The sequence below is a fragment of the Ochlerotatus camptorhynchus genome, unplaced genomic scaffold, assembly GCF_037179485.1.
Source record: "Ochlerotatus camptorhynchus isolate MF236.1 unplaced genomic scaffold, CSIRO-AGI_Acam_v1.1 ptg000193l, whole genome shotgun sequence".
Lineage (NCBI taxonomy): Eukaryota > Metazoa > Arthropoda > Insecta > Diptera > Culicidae > Ochlerotatus > Ochlerotatus camptorhynchus.
Window position 1 is genome coordinate 9,301,631 of NW_027040683.1, and position 23,502 is coordinate 9,325,132.

Sequence of the window (23,502 nt, forward strand, 5' to 3'; positions counted from 1 at the left end):
AATAATCTTATACCGCAACTATAGGTACACCACTTTACTGGAACACCTACCATAAATAAGCTAAGTTAATTTAATTTAGTTTATTGAAAAGTCTTCTGACGATTACATGGCCGAATATGCGAAAGATACATTTTCTTTTGGTCAATAATTCCAAATCCAGTTTTTTTTGTCGCATTATTGCAGATTTTAATAAACCAGTTGTAATTCTATGCCTCCTGCTAGTTTACACAAGATGACGGCAGCTTGTTGCAATCTAAATTAACGCTTCGAAAATTAATGCTGGGTTTGAAATATTTAAAAAAGGACCAAAGGACATTGTACCTTAAGGTCAATCATACCTTAAGATTTGCGCCTCGAAATTTTACTATTTTTATTATTTTTACTATTTTGGTATTTCATTGCCGACTTTTGACTGAGCATCAAAATCTAGTGAATCCACCAAAGACTAACTGTTGTCCTATCGTGGAACCTCCAACGATGCTCTCTGGACTATCCTACAAAGTTTCTTGTACATGTTAGCGATATCCACCTGACCTTTCGCTAACAGTCCTCTGAGCTTCGCTATTAAGTCTATTGGACCGTCGTCGATTCTATCCGCATAGCCTTTTATGACCATAAGGTCACGAAACTTCAACATGTTCTTCATCTACAGTGGACCCTCTCTACACATTCCACGATCAAATTCCTCCCACCGTCATTAAATCTGAACTTGATCTACATCCATACAACCTACCTAATGGTTTCTTATTTACGACGTAAGACGTAAGGTGAATGCGAATGCTCGTACGACGACCATTAGGAATCGCCTCCACAACCTAATCGCTATGCAAATGGTCTCTCCGTTTGAACTTGATGTGTTACCTAAGCCTGAATGTCAAATCCGAACGGTCTCCACAAAGAAAATCATCGCCGAAAATCAAAATCAAAACAAAACTGTAACCCACATTTGCAGCGCGCGCGCGCCTCCACGTTCCTATGCCGTCGTCGTCGGCTGCACACCGATGGGGACCGATGACCGTTGGTGTTATTTAAATGTTGACCTTAAAACACTTTCGTTTCTCCTTTTTTTTTTTCCTTCTTTTTTCGGACCCCACAGTGAACGAACGATGCTGTGACGACATTCAATCTTCGATGTGATCACAAAAAGTGATTGTTGCTGGAAGCCCCCGGAGAGTGGGAATTCATTTTGGTGGATGCAACGAGTTTGCTTGGGTTGTACGTGTGTTTCTCAAGGCCTTCGCAATCGATCCCTGGTTCGTAGACGAAGACGAGAACACAATAAACTGAGATGCAAACAATAATGCAACACGTGGTGGTATTTCGACACCCAGTGCAGTTTGGCTCTCAATGCATTATTTTTCCAACGTGAGCCAACGCGTGGCAGCCTTCAGATAATGTCTTCTTCGCGTCAATAGCTAAGGTACACATAGGTTTCAGCACACGTTCAGCCATTAGACGTGTGGTTAGTGCGGACGTGATCTGAACAATGTAGACTTGGATGGTTGGTGGGTTGGTGGTTTGGGAAATGTAGCGCCACGCATGCGAAATTAGCCTCGTTTACAGCGCGGGGTAACATTTGTAATGGGATGCTATTGGAGTTAATGGCAATGGATTAATAGTAGACTCGTTAAAGTTATTGGCAGTTATGTTCGGATGTAAGCTTTGCATGCTTCATGAAATTACCTTCACATTTGAATGTTTAAATTTGATTTTAAAACAATGAAACTTACTTCGGAAGTATTTGGCTTAATACATTTTTTTAAATTTTGTATACTAAATGTTCACCTAAAGTTACAACATTTTCCAAAATTCACACTAAATAATCATAACTGATTTTCTCAAGATTGGGTCTGCCAAATTTTGAAATGAAAGTGGTATTAGAACCCTTATTCTATACACATCAAAGAACTTTAAGACGTTATGTTGTAGCATATAATTGACTCGTTAACGTCAAAATCATAGATGTATGTGATGCTCGGTAGGCCCAAAATAGACGATTAGGCCGAACTAAGTTTTTAACCCTAAATAATTTAAGAACCTGTTTTAAATTCATAATAAAGGTCAATGCAATAGATAAAGGTTTTGCTGAAGCCGTCATTTGTCCCAGAGTTTCGATAACTTGTTTTAGTTGGGTAAAATGGGGACATGATGCAGGGCTGGTAGCTGGTCCATTTTTAGTGGCTAGGTCACTATTTTCAACCCCGTCACTAAAATGTCACTTTTTACATTTAAAAAAAGCTACAAGGGACCGCCCTATGGGGTTGTACGCAATGGAGACGTAAGACTACGTGGTCTTATATAATAAATCTTATTTTTTAACTGCAGCAGGAGCTTTTGTTTTGTGTAGGAATAAGAATTTGAGCGGGGTTCTCTCTCTTTATACTCTTAAGTATGACGCACTTGACATAGATGGCCCACAGCGACTCACGAAGAGCTACTGATTCCGATCAATAGCGGTGCGGCTTCTTCCTCCTTCTATGGATGCTCATGTGGGCTGCTGCTCGCTGCTTGCAGGCAGCCTTTCGTTGTGAACTCCACCACTCACCACGCAGTGAGTGAATAAACACCGTATGGTGAGACCAGATAGAATTCAACTTTGAAATCTGTGTTAGGGAAATCGCTTTTAGCAGGCAATCGGTGATGATTTTAATTATCATTGCAACAGTTGCACATTCGTGCAATTTTCAACAGTAAAATTTTGAAAAATGATAAAGTCTTAAATTTAACAGATGCGTGGTAATATTTCTGATCGATTGGTAGAAAAAATATTGAAAATGGTCCAGGGGCAGCTGAGTTATTAACGTTCAAAATCGTTCATAATTTTGTTACATGTTCCATTTTCGGTTTTCACAAAGTTTACCCCCATATAGAAATCACAGACGTAGCTCTACGTCAAAAGTCACTGAAGTAACTAAAACTTAGTTACTAAAGTCACTTTTTTAGATCAATGTTGAGATTAAGAATTGGACTTTATAAACTCATATTATCACAGCTTGATTTGTTAACAAAGTTGTGTTCGAAAGATTCATTAAAAATCAGCGTGTCAATTCTTTACAAACTTCAAATAATTATCTAAATTATTTATCAGAATGTCATAATTTGTTGCGATCTTGAAACTTAATAAATTTAAAAAATTCGGAGAGTATAAAGAATATAATGCACTAGCGTTTTTTTTTCCCGTTTGTTGAAATCATTCATGCCGGTATTCCATTCTTACCATTGTTTATAAAAACCGGGGAAAATATGCGGGGCACCTGGAATTTACATTATTAAATTCTGTTCCCACCCTGCCCATGGCATTAAGCCCCGAATTACCTTGGATTTCTGATCAGAATTATCATGCAATTTTTCTTTGACTTACCAGGGAAACTCTACTGGTAATTACCTTGGAATTCCCTTGAAACTTTCCTAAGAATGTTCATGAAATCCTGCGAAGGAATCAATCCTTTTAAAATCTTTTCATTATTTTCTTTATAAATCCTAAGAATTGTCTTCTGAATTTTCCTTAAACATTCCACAAATGTTTTTGATAAAGTGTCCTACATTTTTTGAAGCTATCCTCAGACTACGATTCCTTTGGTATTTTTCACGAAATTTTCTGGTATTTTTTACGAAATTTCCTCAGTATTCTATGGAAATTATCTTCTTAACACTCTTTGAATTATGTTTGTATTTCTCGGTAGAACTCTCGGGATGTTCATTAAATTTTACCGGCTATTCTTCTTACGATAAAATTCTTCTCAGAATCAGCTGGCAATTGTCATTGTAGTTCTTTCCACAAATCCTTTTCTTCCTCCTAGTAATCTATTAGAATTTATGTAAGAATTCCATCGAACTTCATCTCAGAATTTTAATCAGAACTCCTTAAAATGTCGTAGGAATTCTCCTAAACACTTATTATTATTTTTTATTTTTAAAATTCCATAGGTATTCTCGTCAGAATGCTCTGAAAAATTCAGTAAATTGTTAGAATCCTAATGATTTCCCAAGGCCCGTAATATTTTTTTTTTAAATCTGGACCCAAGGATTTTTTAATTTCACATTCTAAGCCCCAGATTTTCTAAAAATAAATCCGTGTTTTTTTTTCTGATCCACATTCTATAAGATTTTTATAAATCATAAATCTCAAAAAAAAAAATCTTTCCGAAAAAATGTCCAGAATCTTCGAAAATTTGTTTCAAATGTTTCAAGATTTCGAAATGTTAAACAATTCTTGCTCCGAGATATCAAAAAAATTCACTAGATCACATTTGTATCAAACTCAAGATATCTAAAAAAATAATTCAATCCTCACTCTTTACAATTTGGTCTAATGACTCGTTCAGCCCCCACCTTCAAAAATCAACGAATTTCAGTTAAAGGGTGTTCCACATCAAATTGCATCACGAAAAAAAAGCTGTTGAAAATTATCTAGTTGACCGATCATTTTCAAACTTTCAGACAATAAAATATAACCCATTAGTAAGTGTTTGGCTTATTTATTTCACGCAACTTCAATACCATAGCCGTACCACTCATTAGGTTCTGTACAACATCTGGCTGCAGCTTCTTCTGTACGGAAACCCACTTTTTCTTCATGTCTTCCTCAGATTTGACCTCCTTGGGATGCTTCCGTAGTGCCTGCTTCATAATAGCCCAGTATTTTTCGATGGGCCTTAGTTCCGGTGCGTTGGGGGGGGGGGGGGGGGTTAATGTCCTTGGGTACGAAAATGACCCCATTGTCTTCATACCATTCCAGGACAACATCCAGCTCCTGATGCAGTTAACAAATAACATTTATTATATAAGACCACGTACACCATTGCGTACAACCCCATGAGACGGACGCGGTGATAAAAAAGTTCTTGAACAACGAGCACTCGGGTCTCATTTTCAAAAAAATGAAAAGCCTATGAATGTGGCGTGCTTTTGTTTACAGGATCATCAAAAGGACCAAGGAGACATTCCCGAGTAGGATTCATTACATTCCTGACTTAAATTCAAGACGTTCTCGACGGAGACTCCGGATGTTCCCGATGGATATTCCAAACGTTTTTGACGAGTGTTCCAGACTTTCTTGATAGAAATTCTCGAGACATTCTTGACTTTGATTCCAGTCGTCCCTGACTTACATTCTTGGCGATCCCGTTAGAGATTCCAGACGTTGACGACGGAAAATCCAGCCGTTTACAAAAGTTATTCCAGACGTTTTCGATGAAGATTTTTAACGTTTTCAACTTGCTTTCGAGGCGTTCTGAACGGAGATTCTAGACGTTGCCGATGCAAGGTTCAAACGTTCCAGACGGAGATTTCAACCCTTCTTTCCGGAGGTTCCAGACGATCCGATTCCATATCAGAAGATTACAATGATGATTCCTGACTCTCCCGACGGAAATTTCAAACGGTTTCGACAGGGATTCTACGCTTTTCCGACGGAGATTAGAGACGTTGCCATGTTGGATTCCAGATATGCGTGACTTTGATTTGAGACGTTACAAACGGAGATTCCTGGCGTTCCTGACTTGGATTGGAGACGCTCATGACGGAGATTTCAGATCTTCCAGAACTTGAGATTGAGATTGGAGACATTCTCGATGATCCAGATGGAGATTCCAGATCTTCCCGACAGAGGTTGCATACGCTCCGAAGATGATTCCAGACGATCCCAAAGATGATTCCAGACTTTGCCGAGGGTAACTCTGTACTTACGTACCGGAGATGATTACAGACAGAAACTCCAAACTTGTTCGACAGGGCTGCCAGATTTTCCTGACGGACATGTGAGATTAGATTCCAGACGTTCCCAACATGGATTTTAATATTCCTTACGGAGATTTCAAACCTTCTTCATACAGTTTCCAGATAATTTCAAGCTTTCTTGACGGAGATTCGAGATGTCCGTAGCTTTGATTCCAGTCGTTCCTGACTTAGATTCAATACGGTCCCGACGGAGATTCCAGACGTTCCCAGCTGAAATTTCAGACGTTCCTGTCTTGGATTCGAGATTACAGACCTTCCTTACGGTTCCTTCCCAGATGGTCCCGAAGGAGATTTCAGACGTTCCTGATATGCATTCAAGGCGCTCCAGACGGGGATGCCAGACCTTCTCAACGGCAGTTTTAGACGATCATAAAAATGATTCCAGACTTTCCTGACGGACAGGGATTCCAGAAATCCAAATCACAACTAAGATTTTAGACATTCCTGACCTGAATTCCAGACGCTCCAGACGAAAATTTAAAACGTTTCCAATGACGGTTCCAGACTGAGGGAGATTTAAGACGTTCTGAACAGACTAGTGTTTCCTACCCGGGCATCCCGGGAATTTCGCCAAAAAACTAGTTTTCCGAAACGCAGAAATAATTAATTGGTGTCAAATGGCATGCCAGACATACATGTTTACTAAGAAAAATAGACCACACCTACCGGAAAAAACGCTCCAGGGAAAAAAGTGAGATAATGTGAGAAAATCTTTCAAATGTTTCTGACGGAGCTTCCAAACTTCTCCCGATATAGGATCAAAATGTTTTCGGTGGGAATGGGAATTTTTTTTGGAGAAAGTTGTCAAACCAACTGTATAAGTAATGATTGGATAAGATCATTATGTGTTTAAATACGATGAAGCTACCTCTCACACAGCAAGCTAGATCACAGCTGATGCAGAGATAATTTGACCAACTTTTTGGTCAAATATAAATGCCCTCACAGTTCACCAGATCGGCATCCCTTGGATTAGTTCATGTGGTCATAAATACTATTGAAGGTAAACCAACACAGGGTATCTAATTTGATCCAATTCAAAGCCATAATCAATCGAATATGGGACGAAATGCCTATGAAAGTCGTGTGTGCCATCAGTGCACAGTGGTCCAGAATGCAGATTTAGGTGGAATGATATGTTTTGAGCCTGAAATTGAAACTTTAGACTAAAAGTCTCTTCTAAAAAGTTGTTCCTTATAGTTAGGCCCTCATTTTAATGACAATTCTAGGGTGGTTCCTATTATGATTAAAATCAAAAATCTAACTTTTTTGTTTGAATAAATTAAGGTATACATTCTTCGGCAAAGTTATAGCTGAGCTAATTTCAAGCAACTTTGTTGAAAATAACTTTTTGTTATCTCTTAAATTGGCCGATTTAGAGCTATTTTCTTGAATTGAGTTAAGGTGGCTCTTAAAAAAACAGTTGTTTTGCTCTAATTTTTTTTTTCGAATTTTCTCAGCAAAAGTGTTTTCAAATAACTTTTAGATCTTAAGAAGGCGCAAATTTTTGCCGCACAAAGTTTGTCAATATCTTTTGCCGATCAAGAGTTATTGATGTTTTTATACTAAAAATATGCACTTTTCAAATGTTAATATCTCTGGTTGGGGCAAACAAGTGTCTTCGAAGAAGTTTTTGTTCTTAAAAATTCCCTTCTTTTGGTGTTTGCAAACGTCAGGGTGGTCCTCAAATTAGGGAATTTTTAAAACTAACTTTTTTGTTTTACAAAATAAAAATTGCAAGCAACTTTGTCGAAGAAATTTTTTTTCTATCTCTTAACGTTCTCATTTTAGAGTAATTTTTCGGAGTTGACTTAGGGTGTTCCTGGAAAAAAATAGTTTTTTTTTTGCAATAACTTTTTTATTTCAAATTTCTCATGAAAGTCATCTTGTAGAGACTTTTAAAACTCTTTAAGACGAATGTTTTATAGCTGAATTTGTTGCCTGAATCTCTTCTAATAAAAAAGATATACCCAAATATAGTAAAAAATATGAATAAATTCAAATTGATTTTATACGAGTTTAAAAAATAACATACCTCCATTTTTTTCATATTATTGAGAATAACATACGCCCTTTCAAAAGCCGTAAAAAAACTTTTTTTTTTGTTTGCCCCAACCAGATATATTAACAAGCTTTGTGCAGCAATAATTTGCGCCTGCTTAAGATCTAAAAGTTATCTGAAGACACCTTTGCTGAGAAATTCGTAATAAGAAAACTAGAGCAAAAAAACTGTTTTTTTAAGAGCCACCCTAACTCAATTCAAGAAAATAGCTTTAAATCGGCCAATTTAAGAGATAAAAAAAAGTTATTTTCAACAAAGTTGCTTTAAATTAGCTCAGCTATAACTTTGCCGAAGAATGTATACCTTAATTTATTCAAACAAAAAAGTTAGATTTTTGATTTTAATGATAATAGGAACCACCCTAGAGTTCATTGTCATAAAAATGAGGGCCTAACTATAAGGAACAACTTTGTAGAAGAGACTTTTAGTCTAAAGTTTCAATTTCAGGCTCAAAACATATCATTCCACCTAAATCTGCATTCTGGACCACTGTGCAGTGACGTGTTTGAGAAACGTCTCAATCTGATCAAACAGGTTGAAGGCATGGTAATTCCAAAACATATGCTGTAATGGATCAATATTATATTGTTAATACTGGATTACTGATGCAAAAAAATCAGTTCGAATTTGAATGAGAATATATAAATCACGGTGTAGTTCATTGAACGTATTGGCATGATGTACTCAAATAATTTTTTCCATAACTAAAACTTTAAAAAAAAATGTCATAACGATTAAACGCTAGCATCAACTTTAGTTATCACTATATTTCATACCTTATTACGTGGTTTTTCCTTTCATTCTACTACTATTGTATCACTTAATCGCTTAAAAAAATAATAACAGATACGTATTTCGTTTACTACTTGCAAATTTCTTCAGTGTCTAGTCAAGTCTATGACTAGACACTGAAGAAGTTTGCAAGTAGTAAACGAAATACGTATCTGTTACTGTTTTTTTTAAGCGATAGTGAAAGTAAATTGTGAAAGTTAATAGCGAATTAGTGAAAGTGGAAATGATACAATAGTAGTAGAATTTAAAGGAAAAACCACGTAATAAGGTATAGAATTATTCTACTAAAACGCTCATCAATCAATTTAGAGTATGTTTCAGCCATACTACATATATAACCTTCAACATAGCATAAGTAGATTCGATGCGTTAATATTTAACGGATTTGCCAAGCATGGTTCCTTCGTACCTCCATAATGTTGCGAAAAAAAATATGTTTCATTCACTCGAAGAGATTTCAGCTTCTAAAAGATAACAAACGAATTTGTACATATTTATAACATCCTCCATTTTCACGTCCATGGCTGCTTGAAATAGGAAAACGAATGAAATCATCCTGTTCATTTATCGCACACGAGTAATCTTCACAAGTCAGTCAACCACATGATTGTAATCTCCACATTTTTACCTTTTTTTTTCCATCACAGGCTCGCCTTTGGCCTCATCACCACCATCGGCCGTTAAGTTTTCAACTGTAGGAATCTACCGGCCACCGGCCGCTCGAAAAGCGCTCAAATTTTCCGAGAGCGCCATCCAACTTGCACCGCCAGCAGCCGGTGATAATCCCAACGAATACAATCACTACCATCCTCATCCCACACCTCTTCCTGCTCCTGCTCCTCCTCCTCCTGCACAGCAGCATGTAAGTACAAAATCTGCTTCGGAGGAAACTGTTGTAGACCCGCCCCCCAAACCGCCTCCACCAGCGACAGGTGGATCAAAATCACCTTGTAAACCTACTGCCGGTAGCGTCGCAAGTAGGGCAACGCTAGGAGAAACAGGTTGCGATAGTCGTACTACACCAAAGCCAACAAAAGTGATAACAACTACTGGTCTAAGTAAATTGCCGGTAGCAGATGCAACTCCATCGCCAGTAGAAGCAACAGACAGTAACAACAACAGCAACAATACTGACAGTAGTAACGGCAACGAACAACCACTTGTTGCTGCGGCAGCAGCTAGTCAAGGAAATCAAACCGCAAGCAGTACTACCACTACAACTAGGTAAGTGAGATGAAGATGCAATAAACAGTAAATAAAACAAAACTGGTTGGTTTGCAATTGCGATAGCATATTACGCCATTGGCTCTTCGAAATAAGGTTAATGGTCTACTGAGAAGGTATAGCTAATACATGGCGGTGTAACTTGTCGGCGGTATGTATGGATGGAATCAGGTGGTGAGGCGTGGGAATGCCACACTGATAGCTTTTATGGGCAATGGAAGTCGACAAGGTCCCTTTGCAGGTTTTACTTTCAACGGAAAGCGCCCAATGGAGACCGATTCGAAGGTTCGAGAATGATAGCAAACCGGAATTTCGCACGCAACTTTTCAAACGGTGCTAAGTAACAAATGTAAACAAATCGAGTTAATCGATACAAACTATTACAAAAACACCCATCAAAATTTACTTTCATTTATTTCCATTGGTCAAAAATTGTCCAATGTACAGTTTGAAATGATGGGTACGTGATTGTTACTTCGGACATTTGGACTGCCTAACATGCTTACTGAAGGTACTGAAATCTGTGAAAGGGAATCTAGTATCATGTAGAATAAAACGTCCTATGTAACATGTTCGATTTACAACTTGACTAATTAAAAAGTCCTATGTGGTTTTTTCTATGTTGCAGCATTAAATTCAAAGTAAAATTTCGATTTTACGGTTTCTACTGAACTTTCAACGTTCTCATTCACTGACCACAGTGAAAATGGTATTGCAAAATTTATTGTTTCTAAACAGTTTAAACAATAATCTGTCGAACTTCAACTTCCATTTTCTCAAAATGACGGATATGTTACATTGGTTTATTAGAATGTCATTATTAGCGAAATGTCATATGACTCGCCGAAGACCGTCACGAATGTATGTATTTTAGTTTCTCTTATAATAAGAGCTGCTGATGTTGTGCTTGGCTTGTGCGAATTCTAAAAATTGCTAGCAACGATGTTCTAGTAGTAAAATTTCTGATTAGAAATTTCACACCAAATTGAGGAATTAGAACGAAATCACACATTTTTTTTTCCTTGAATTGTTTTTCGTCGATCTTGTTTTCCAATGCTACCGACGCCAGGGAGGCAGCTCCCACCCCTGGACCCTACCTATCGACCCATCAACTCATGAACCGGGAAACAACTTCCCTTTCGAAGGAAGGCGTGATCAGAGATGTTACACTCTGAAAAATCTTCACGTCCGATTGACGTGAAAATATAGGTGGTTTTCATCCACCCTGTTTTTCACGTAACTTTTACCGGAATTGCACGTAACCGATCAAAATTCAGCTTCAATTATCTACGTGATTAGTCAGGTAAGTAACACCTGATTTCCACGTACTGCTTACGTGAAATCGGGATGAATACTACTGGACATCTGGTACCTCTACGTGACATTCCTGTGAAGAATAAACTGAGGTACATTAAAGTTGCAAAAAATGTGCCTTCAGACATAGCGTGTGTGTATGAGTTTTCTTTTTATTTCTGACAAAACATTAACACCTGTTTGCAGACTCCAAATGCTGATGTCACCGCCTGAAATTATAAAACTAGAAAAAGGCTAATCATAAATAAATTAATGTAAAAGTATCTAATTACCGTCCAACATTTGCAGCAAGCTGCTGAGAAATTTTGAATCTTTGAGGAGTTCTTCCGCCACGCTCGGTGACGCCATATTGATTTTTTTGCGTACCTGAAAATCATGTAAATCTCGCGGAAATATCGAAGTCCCAAACACACAAACACAAATACACTAAATATGTTTACGTGAATATATGGTCAATTTCACGAACATTTTTGGTGGACATGACGTGTAATGCAGGTCAAAGCTACTAACGTCACGTAACAATTGAGATGTTCTAATTACAGACCATGTACGTGATATTTCACGTAAATCAAACGTGAACATTTTTTAGAGTGTATGCCTCAGAACATACCGGCGGTGCCGACTGGGATTGAACCCAGGCCTTACCACTGCACCGCTTAAAGAACAGTTAAAATGTCTAAAAATATTGAAATTGGCTGTGTTTCTGAACAATTGAGCTCTTTAATTTTGAAAAATGTATCGTTTTTTATAGGGTTACGGTATGTAATGTGGGTCTAGTCCTTTCATTCGGCCTATCACGCAAATAAATAATTAATTAAGGAATATTACACAAAAAATAAGGAAAATATTGATCACTGATGGTTGATAAATGTGTACCACACACAAATCAATTTATATCACAACATTTCAATACATTTTCAGCTCTCGTAAGTAATAAAACTGGTTGAGAATATCACAATGTTCGGAGTTTTTAGCCGCCATGACTTATAAGGTTAAGATGGGAAGGTTGACTGACGATCATCAAATGGCCTGATTATGGCATTTATTGATTGGAATTACCTGATAATACACACTAGACGTAAAACTTACAGTTGCTGTTTGAATATTTTATGTTTATTTTAATTGTTTAACAACGTTTTCACAAGTAAAACATGGACCCAACTTTAGGGACACATTTCTTTTCTATGTTCCTAACTATGGCCCATGAAATTCATTTGACAGCATATAGCAATAAGAGTAACGTCAACAATGTTGTTTTGCATTTGGATGATAAGGAACGAACAGGAAGGGAGATTTTTTCTGCCAAACCTGTATAATGAACATCACAATGTTCTGATTTAGATATTCTGCGGTCAAAAGACGATAAGCGAAATTTTTAATTTTTAATTTTTAAATTGAGTGATTTAATGTAGTTTTCGTAAAATTTTCTCTAAGAAATGTTTTGAGGAATGAAGAGCATTAAGTTAACAGTGATAGTGATAAAAAAAAATACATCAGAAAACGTTACCAAGAGCGTTTTTTTGAGGATCAAACAAGATAGGACGAAGTTGCATCCATAAATAGACCCAATTTGGGGACAATAGACCCATATTACATACATTTCCCTCGTGAGTTATTGTCTTAAAAAAAGTAAGTTTTTCAACTTTTCGTGGTTTCTGATAGCAAACGACATGATAAGCATATCTAAGCATACCATTTAGCAGTAGAATATCGTTTGCAGGTAAATTCATTGATGAGTTATGATTAAAAACGTAATCGATGGCTGCATATTAGACCGAGGTTAGGGACGTATACCCTACATCATCTGAAAGGGTTTCGTTTTCTGAGCACAGTGATATTTTTTAACACACTTTCATCTCGATTTTTAAATCAAGATATAAAGCAAAGTAATAAATTTACTGTTTGACACTAAACTAACAAACTGACAGCTCGCTCCCATAGAAAGTGACACCGAGGGGCGCTAATAAGGTGATTTTTGCAAATGTAATCGTACTTATTTGAAATAGTTCCAGTGTACCAAAATTGATGAAATTTTGGGTTTGGGTTCCATTTTAATGCAGATTATGAATATACATTTTCCTCAATACCCTTAAAGAAGTATTGTGAATTACCTAAATTACTTAATTTTTAATCTTTCTCGAGTTGCCGGTTTTCAAATAAAATGCTTGATGATGATGATGATGATGATGATGATGATGATGATGATGATGATGATGATGATGATGATGATGATGATGATGATGATGATGATGATGATGATGATGATGATGATGATGATGATGATGATGATGATGATGATGATGATGATGATGATGATGATGATGATGATGATGATGATGATGATGATGATGATGATGATGATGATGATGATGATGATGATGATGATGATGATGATGATGATGATGATGATGATGATGATGATGATGATGATGATGATGATGATGATGATGATGATGATGATGATGATGATGATGATGATGATGATGATGATGATGATGATGATGATGATGATGATGATGATGATGATGATGATGATGATGATGATGATGATGATGATGATGATGATGATGATGATGATGATGATGATGATGATGATGATGATGATGATGATGATGATGATGATGATGATGATGATGATAGTGGTCTACCACTCATTGCAGCACAGAAACTAGTCCGTAGCTGTTGTGGGCTCTCTGCACTGTTGAACTTGATCAAGCTTAATAACCTCTGATTGTCATCAGCAAATCGCTGTGTGAAGGGCCAAAACGAATGGATGGATTGATAGGTAATTCGCCTATTCATTTCCGTGGGACAGTTAAAAATCTCCTTTCAACAACTTGATCAGACGATTGGTCAGAAAACAAACCATCCAACAGGAAGATGCCTCAATGAATAGGGAGAAGAGCCCGCTTTTTACCCACTAAATGTTAGCAACAGGGAGTTGACATATTCACTTTTCCAATCCAAATCGCTTCAATTTGATGCCCCTCCTCATCCAGAATTTTTAAAATATATTAATATATAATATAATATTCAGATAATCAGAAGCAGAAGGTCCCTCCTCATCCAGAATTTTTGATATATAGTAGAAGCAGAACGTCTACAAAAATATGCGAGTCGATTGAAATCTGCCGAAAATAAATGAGGGCTGAGTTGATTTTTTAACATAGAAGCGTAGATGCATAGGTGAAGGATAAGAGAAAGGAGAGTTAAAGGTGTTGACATGCAAAATTATATATCGTCGAGATTGAATGTGTATGTTTAAATATCGTTGATCCCAGTTTTTTTTTTTTTTTTTTTTGTTTTTTTGGTTTGTTTTTTCCGTCGATCTTGTTTTCCGTGCTGAGCACCAATGCTACCGACGTGCCAGGAAGGCAGCTCCTACACCTGGACCCTACCTATCGACCCATCAACGCATGAACCGGGGACCAACGGCTTTACTGCCTCAGAACATCCCGGCGGCGCTGACTGGGATTGAACCCAGGCCTGCTGGTTCATTCGCTTCCTCCACGTTCCGTCATCCAAGGGCGCATTTGTCCTCCACGAGCATAGTCACGGTCTCGTGGCAGTAGACGACCACCGGTCTAATCAGCGTATTTTAGATAGTCAACTTCGTGGCGAATTTTATTCGACCGGAGCGTCTTCCGGAGTCCATAGTAGGCACGATTCCCTGCCATAATGCGTCTTTGAAATTCTCTGCTGGTATCATTTTCGAGGGTCACCAGTGAGCCCAAATACACGAACTCATCGACCACCTCGATTTCGTCACCGTCAATCTGAACTCGGGGTGGGAGGCTAACTTTGTCTTCCCTAGAACCTCTTCCTTTGTGTTTAATGCGTTGATGGCAAGTCCAATCCACCTAGCTTCAGCCTTCAGTCTGATGTACGTTTCGTGTACGTACGTGCCATAATGTCGATGTCATCGGTGAAGCCAAGAAGCTGTCTTGATACTCGTGTCTATCCCAACTCTTCTGATCACACCATCTAACGCGATGTTGAATAGCAGACACGAAAGTCCATCACCTTGCCGTAACCCCCTTCGAGATTCAAAGGGACTCGAGAGTGTCCCCGATACTCGAACAACGCACATCACTCGAACCATCGTTGCCTTGACCAATCGCGTCAGTTTATCTGGAAATCCGTACTCGTGCATAATCTGCCATAGCTGATCACGATCGATTGTGTCGTATGCGGATTTGAAATCGATGAACAAATGATGTGTAAGCAAGTTGTATTTGTGGCATTTCTGCAGAACCTGCCGAATCGCGAATATGAACCCATAAATTCCTGCTGGTATTGCCCAAGAAATCTCTTGCAAATGGTGACAGGCGGCGGCGTATAATTTGGGAGAGTACCTTGTAAGCGGCGCTCAGCAGTGTGATCTCGCGGCAGTTGCAGCAATCCAACTTGTCGCCCTTTTTGTAGATTGGGCATACAACACCTTGCTTCACTCCTTCGGTAATATCCCCTCCTCCCAAATCTTGGCAATTACCCAGTGCAGCGCTCTAGCCAGTGGTTCACCACCGTATTTTAATAGCTCACTTGGTTGTTGATCTACACCAGTTGCTTTGTTGTTCTTCAGTCGACCGATCTCCTCCTCAACTTCTTGAAGATCAGGGGCCAGTAGCCTGTCGTCTCCTGCAAGTGCTCCAAGGTCTGTTGCTGTGCCACCTTCGTTTTCTGCTGCATCACCGTTGAGGTGCTCGTCATAGTAATGCTTCCACCTCTCAATTTTATGGAGTGACCATTTTACGGATGTTGTTGATCTTCCGGACGACGGTCCCATGGCTATCTAAGTACATGTTTAAGTCACGATCACAAATTCATTCTTATATCACAGTTCCTAATGTTTTTGGAAAAAAACTGCGGAGCTCAAGGATCAGTTTCATTGATTAACCTCTTTTACGGATGTTCTGGACTTACCAGAGGATGGCCCCATGGTCATTTGGGTCCATGTTTATGTCATGACCCCAAAATATTTCTTATATCGCAGTTCCACATGCTTTCGAAAAGACCGTAGAACTCTAAGATCAGTTTTGAGGGTTGACCATTTTTAAAGATGTTCTAGATCTTGCGGAGGATGGTCCCATGGCCTTCTGAGTACATGTTTATGTCACGACTGCAAATTAATTTATATATAACAGTTCCAAGTGTTTAAAAAAAAACTGCGGAGCTCTAGGATCAGTTCCATGCATTGACCACTTTTACGGATTTTTCGGATGTTCCGGAGGACGTTCGGATGGCCATCTGGGTTCATGTTTATGTCACGATCCCAAAATCATTCTAATATCACAGTTCCTAACGTTTTCAAGAAAACCACGGAGCTCTCGGATCAGTTTCGAGAATTTTCCACTTTCACGGATGTTCCGGATCTTCCAAAGGACGGTCTCATGGCCATCAAGGTTCATGTTTATGTCACAAGCCTAAATTCTTTCTATTACAGTTCTTAATGTTTTCAAGAAAACCACGGAGCTCTAGGATCAGGATCGTGGATTGTCCACTTTTACGGATGTTCCGGATCTTCCGGAGGACGGTCCTATGGACATCCAGGTTCATGTTTATGTCACAAGCCCAAATTCTTTCTATCATCACAGTTCCTAATGTTTATAAAAAATTCGGAGCTCTAGGATCAGGATCGTGGATTTACCACTTTCACGAATGTTCCGGATCTTCCGCTGGACGCTCCGATGGCCATCTTGGTCCATGACCCAAATTCATTCTTATATCACAGATCCTAATGTTAAAAAAAAACGCGTAGCTCTAGGATCAGTTTCATGGATTGTCCACTTTTACGGATGTTCCGGATCTTCCGGAGGACGGTCCTATGGACATCCAGGTTCATGTTTATGTCACACGCCCAAATTCTTTCTATCATCACAGTTCCTAATGTTTTCAAGAAAACAACGGAGCTCTAGGATCAGGATCGTGGATTTACTACTCTTACGGATGTTCCGGATCTTCCGCTGGCAGTCCGATGGCCATCTTGGTCCATGACTCAAATTCATTCTTATATCACAGATCCTAATGTAAAAAAAAAACGCGTAGCTCTAGGATCAGTTTCAAAGATTGACCATTTTTAAAGATGTTCTAGATCTTGCGGAGGATGGTCCCATGGCCTTCTGGGTACATGTTTATGTCACGACTGCAAATTAATTTATATATAACAGTTCCAAGTGTTTAAAAAAAAACTGCGGAGCTCTAGGATCAGTTCCATGCATTGACCACTTTTACGGATTTTTCGGATCTTCCGGAGGACGTTCGAATGGCCATCTGGGTCCATGTTTATGTCACGATCCCAAAATCATTCTAATATCGCAGTTCCTAACGTTTTCACGAAAACCACGGAGCTCTCGGATCAGTTTCGTGAATTTTCCACTTTCACGGATGTTCCGGATGTTACCCATCAAGGTCCATGTTTATGTCACGACCCCAAATTCATTCTATCATCTCAGTTCTTAGTGTTTTTTCAAAAACTGTGGAGCTCTAGGATCAGTTTCATGAATTGATCACTTTTACGGATGTTCCGGATCTTCCGGAGGACGGTACTATGGACATCCAGGTTCATGTTTATGTCACAAGCCCAAATTCTTTTTATCATCACAGTTCCTAATGTTTATAAAAAAAAACGCGGAGCTCTAGGATCAGGATCGTGGATTTACTACTTTTACGGATGTTCCGGATCTTCCGGAGGACGGTCCCATGGCCATCTGGGTCCATGGCCCAAATCCATTCTTATATCACAGATCCTAATGTTAAAAAAACACGGAGCTCAAGGATCAGATTCATGGATTGTCCACTTTTACGGATGTTCCGGATCTTCCGGAGGACGGTCCCATGGCCATCCAGGTACATTTTATGTCACGACCCCAAATATTTGTTTATATCACAATTCCTAATGTTTTCAAAAAAACCGCAGAGCTTTAGGATCAGGATCATGGATTGACCATTTTTACGGATGTTCCGGATTTTTCGAGGACCTTTCCGTTGTCTCCAGGATCCATATATAGAAACTATGACTGTATTCTGGCTAATTGTGAACATTTGTGCCCATTAATCTAAATTACAGATCTTGCGCCACTTGCAAAACCCTACAAACACACCTTTCAAAAAAACGTGTAACAACTCTTTTCGGTTTTTAAAACAGTAGACGACTCTATTTTTGAGATTTTTGCAATCAAATCATCTAGAAACCCTAGGAATTCTAAAGGTACCACAATTTTTGAAATTCATTAAGAAATGGCTTAGTTGTGCCATTGCAAACTTGCCGTTACACGTTTCGGAGGCATCGTATTCGGAGTGTTAATGTCTTGACGTTTCGTACTATCAAAAATGTGGAAACTTTAAGGGGGTATTCCCGATCTTTTTTTTCAAAAAATCAAATTTTTTTTTTTCACGTTTTTTTGTACTTTAGACTATATACTTTCATCCCCCCAATCCGTTTTCCGATCAGCGAATTCGGTGTCCAGGCATAGCTGACTAATGGTAAGAACCCCCAAATGGTTTTAACTAAAGTCAAAACTTTAAACGCGTTTTTCTCGAAACCACATTTTTTTTATCGGGCGAAGATTTTTCTCAGAAACTATAAGAGATATTGACTTGAATCTTTGCGCATTTTGTTCCTTATTAAATTTTTTGGAGCTTCTCCCACTTTCAGCCAAAAATATTAACATTTAACATTGTTTGAAGCACCTTAAAGCTGCAAAAAAGCGGGCTAAAAATCGCCTGTTTTTTCATATGGCCGCCATTTTGTTAATTTGCTAGATTTTTTGCTGCCAACGGGAGAAGCTCCAGAGAATCTTATGCAGATTATTAATTTCATCACGAAATCTGTTTCAGATGAAGCCCTTCCAGAGAAAAGTCTTCGCCCGTCCAGGCGTTTGCGGCGAACAGGGGTCTGTTTGCCGCCATTTTGTGACGTCAATAATGTCTTTTTTATGTCGAAAAAAATTTATTTGTAAACTTTAATGTTCAATAAACAAGAATCCCAAAGAGTTAGGCGCATTACTATTCATTTTCCTTGAAAAAAAAAATAATTGAAAAACAGGCCGAAAAAAGGCAAAAGATTGGGAATACCCCCTTAATGAAGTTCTATTGATCTAAAAAAAAGCTAGATCTAGAGATCTTTGGGGTATTCCAGAGATCTTAAGGGGAAGTCCCCCAAACTTTAGCCCAGACTATTGAATTGGTTTAAAAATCAAATTCAGGATAGTTCCATGAGGTGCTGAAATAAAGAGAACCCTTAAGATGTTCCGAGAGATTCAGTAAAGAGACCTTCAGAAATATTTCAGGAAGTTCACAGAAATCCAGAGAATTCCAGGGAAATTTAAAGGTGTTATTTATTTTTATTTATTTATTTTAAAGCAGAACTGATATCTTCAATATAGTTGAAAGTTTTAGGGAAGCTCCGAGAACATGAAAACAGATCAGAGAATCAAAGGGCCGTTCAGAAAATTTCAAGGAAATTGCAGAAACCGGAATATCCGGAAAATTCGGTTTGCTCAGAGAAAATTTCTGGAAAGCAATAAAAATTATATTCCGGAAAATGTGAGAGTATTTCAAGGGTGTTATATCATGGAAATTTCAAGATCTATAGAAAATTCGAAAATTTAGCTAAGTTGATTAGAGAACATCAACGAAGTACCATTAATTAAAAAAGGCGAGTACTATTAGCAAACACCGATATTTTCAAGAAATTCCAGAGAACCTTATGGAATTTAAATATTTTTTATTGTTTCATTATATTCAGTGAAGTTCCGAATACACTCAGGTCTTTTTTTACACGGGGGATATGTACCGTGTAAAAAAACCGTGTAAAAAGACCGTGTAAAAAAAACTTACGAGATTTTAATTTTTCACATGCTTAAATGTTTTTAGAAAATCGGATTTTGATGCCATTTGAAATTATAGCATGCTATGGTCCATATAGACATATTTTAAAAATTTCTGTACTTACACCAAAAATTGTGATTTTTTTTTAAAGTATGCCATTCGATTACCTTGATAAGCTTGAAACGGGTAATGTGATTGGAATCAAGTCGATAGGTTGTATCGTTGTCGAGAAATCGATAAAAACGTACCGTGTAAATCGCGAAAAACCGTGTACAAAAAACGGCGTAAAAAACACCGTGTAAAAAAGACTTCAGTGTACTTCGAGGACGATTAGATAACATCAGAACAATCTCATTAACTTAAGGAAATTTGCAGCGACTTACAATGAGCTCCGTGGAATTATGGGATATTCCGAGAATTCTATGATTGATGCGAAAACTTTAGAAGCTTCAGGGAATTATAAATAAATATCAGAAAATTTACCGGAACATTTGATCAATTTAGAGAAATTAAAGTAAGCATTCTTCTTGCAGAGAAAATTAGTGATTTAAGGAAAAGTTCCGTGAACGTTTATAAACTTTATAAAACTTAAGAAAAATTGTAGAACTTAAAGGCAATTGAATCAATTCCATTAAAACGGTGGATTCCTTTAAAAAATACTAAGGCATGGCAGTCTAGAGAATTTTAAGGAAATTGAGAAAAATTTTGGACTGTTTTATAAACATCAGGAAACTCTAGACTATTATTTATTTATTTATTTATTTATTTGATCACCATCTTCGACTACGTCGTACAGACTCATTACTTAAAACCTAATTTAATCTAAACGCCTTATTCTAGCACTAAACACATGTTTGGTCAAAATAAAATCAAACTCGCTACAAACATCATTAAAGGAACGCAAACAAGAATTAAAACAATTATTGAATCCAAAGTTCGTTCTGTGAAATGGAATTGCAAGTAACGGGGAATTACGGAATCGTCGAGGAGGAGTATTCCATGGAATCAGTTCCAGAAGTTCAGGACAGTCCACGTTTCCTGTTATGAGGTCAAAGATAAACAGTCGTTGCAATTTGAGACGCCTGGCAGAGAGGGATTCCAAATCAATCAGCTTGCATCGGTCGGGATAACTTGGAAGATTGACTGGATCATTCCAGGGGAGCTGACGCAATGCAAACCTTATAAAACTTTTCTGAATCCTTTCAACCGCAAGGATATGCGTAACGTAAAATGGAGACCAAACCGGGGAAGCATATTCTAAAATGCTGCGAACCAGCGAGCAGAATAGCGTCTTGAGACAATAAACATCGGTGAAACCAGAAGCATGACGACGAATAAAACCAAGCACAGTATATGCTTTAGCAGTTACGATGTTTATGTGTTCGTTAAACCTTAGCTTCGAATCGATCGTAATACCTAGATCACAGATTGAAATTGCACGTTCTAGAGAATCCGGCCCCATGTAATATTGATGGTGAATAACGTTGTTGCAGCGAGTGAAGGATATTATTTTGCACTTTTTGCTGTTTACGCGCATGCCGTTGTCACCGCACCAGACTATCACACGATGTATATCTTCTTGCAACGCGACACAGTCAGTGGGAGAAACAATCACACGGAAAAATTTTAGATCATCGGCAAAAGAAAGTTTGGATGATGAGAGCATGTCACACAGGTCATTAACATAAATGATAAAAATAAGAGGACCGAGAACACTGCCTTGTGGCACGCCAGATGGTATGTTGAAAGTCCTGGAGCGTGCGGAATTCACCATCACGAAAGCATTGCGATTAGACAGGTATGAATAGAGCCATTCAGTGATCCATGTCGGAAATCCAATGTGGTTCATTTTGGCAGCGATGAGATTGTGCGGTACTGTATCAAACGCTTTCGCAAAATCAACATAAACCGAATCCACTTGTTGCTTCGATTCTAAGCTACGGGATATCGCTGATACATAACACATTAAGTTCGATGTTGTTGAACGATGCTTCATAAAGCCGTGCTGACTGTTGGAGATGATCGGTGCAGCAGCTCTGTACAAAACGGAGTGGATCAGTTTCTCAAATACCTTACTGAGACTACAAAGTATGGATACACCTCGATAATTGGTGACACACTTGTAGCTTCCGGATTTATGGATCGGTACTATGGACGCCATTTTCCATGCATTTGGGAACGTTCTGTCTTGGAGCGAACGGTTGAAAACAGCAGCGATGGGCGTCGCCAGCGTAGCGGCGCAGTTCTTCAAAAACACAGGAGGCAAGCTGTCTGTTCCGGGTCCTTTCTTTGAATCAAGCTCATCGAGAGCTTTCTGTACTTCGTCTGGAGAAAACTGTATACACGGTAGATTAATGTTATGGGACGGTATCTGTTCAAAACAGTTTTGACGTTGCACGGGTGATGCTTTACTAAACACGCTCTCGAAGAAAGTAGCAAAAAGATTGGCTGCTTCTGAGCTTGACCGAGAAGTAGTTCCATCGAAGTTGACGTTTCTTGATGAAGTCCCAGAAGCGTGAAGGATTTTGCTTGACGGTTGACTGAATACTGAGCAAATAGTTTTCATGTGTTGCAGAAAGAATGACTTTGTACTCCAACTCAAGCTCACGGAGTCTAGCTTTGTCAGACCCAGTTTTTGTAAGGAAATATCGGTTGCGCATCTTACGTACATTGTTACGAAGGTTACGTAGCTCAGGAGTCCACCACGGTTGGTTGAAAACAGATATCGATTTTTGTCTTTTTCGAGGTACATGACGGTTGATAACTTCTGAGAGAGATTCGTAAAAAGCTGATAGCATCTGATCTACCGTACCATTATTCGATAATCGTTCCCACTCAATATCCATAAAAGTAGAGTTCAACAAGTCAAAGTCGCATGCCGAATAGTCAAATTTGAAACAATGATCATGATCGTCAAGTAGTGTTGGTGCGTCACTCTCGTCAAGTAGTAAAATAACTGGTGTGTGATGGTTATCTATAGGCAACAGCGGAGAAGATGGTGCAATCAGGTCAAGATATTCCGGTAGATTGGTAAAAACAAGGTCCAGCAGTCTGCCATTTGTGTTGACGAAACTATTAATCTGTCTCAACCCGTTGGCAAACATTGCTTCTGTAAAGTTCAACTCAGTATCAGTATATTGAAGAAACTATGAATTAGTTTCGATGATTTCAACTTCAGACAGATCTTGAGAGCTTCAGTGAAAATCATAGAACTATATTAATTATTTCGCTGCGGAGTGCTTATCTAATTGTCTAATCTAATTGAATAAGTCTAAAACATCAAACATTTATTTGGTATGCCATCAAAACGACTAATTTTCTTCCCTTAGGTCACTTTCTAGTCACTTTTTTTTTACAACTTTATGTCACTATTTGGTCACTTATTTCTTCAAAATGGTCACTATTTTTGACAGCACTAGAATTATGCCATTGCTGAGATCCAGAGACCACGTCCGACCCGTGGACTGCATGTTGGGCAGCGCTGGTCTAGGCAAAACTTTGTGGAAAATTACCCAAATAAATCTACTCAGGATTTCGAGAAA

At 38.3% G+C, this 23,502-nt stretch overlaps 1 protein-coding gene across 1 annotated transcript in view; it reads left to right on the forward strand.

Moving 5' to 3' along the window:
- LOC135702523 (uncharacterized) overlaps positions 1-23,502 on the forward strand; it is a 152,069-nt gene that overhangs the window by 124,025 nt on the left and 4,542 nt on the right. The window contains exon 4 of the mRNA XM_065223600.1: positions 9,241-9,817. Coding sequence (XP_065079672.1) covers positions 9,241-9,817 — 577 coding nt within the window. The remainder of the gene's footprint in view (positions 1-9,240; positions 9,818-23,502) is intronic.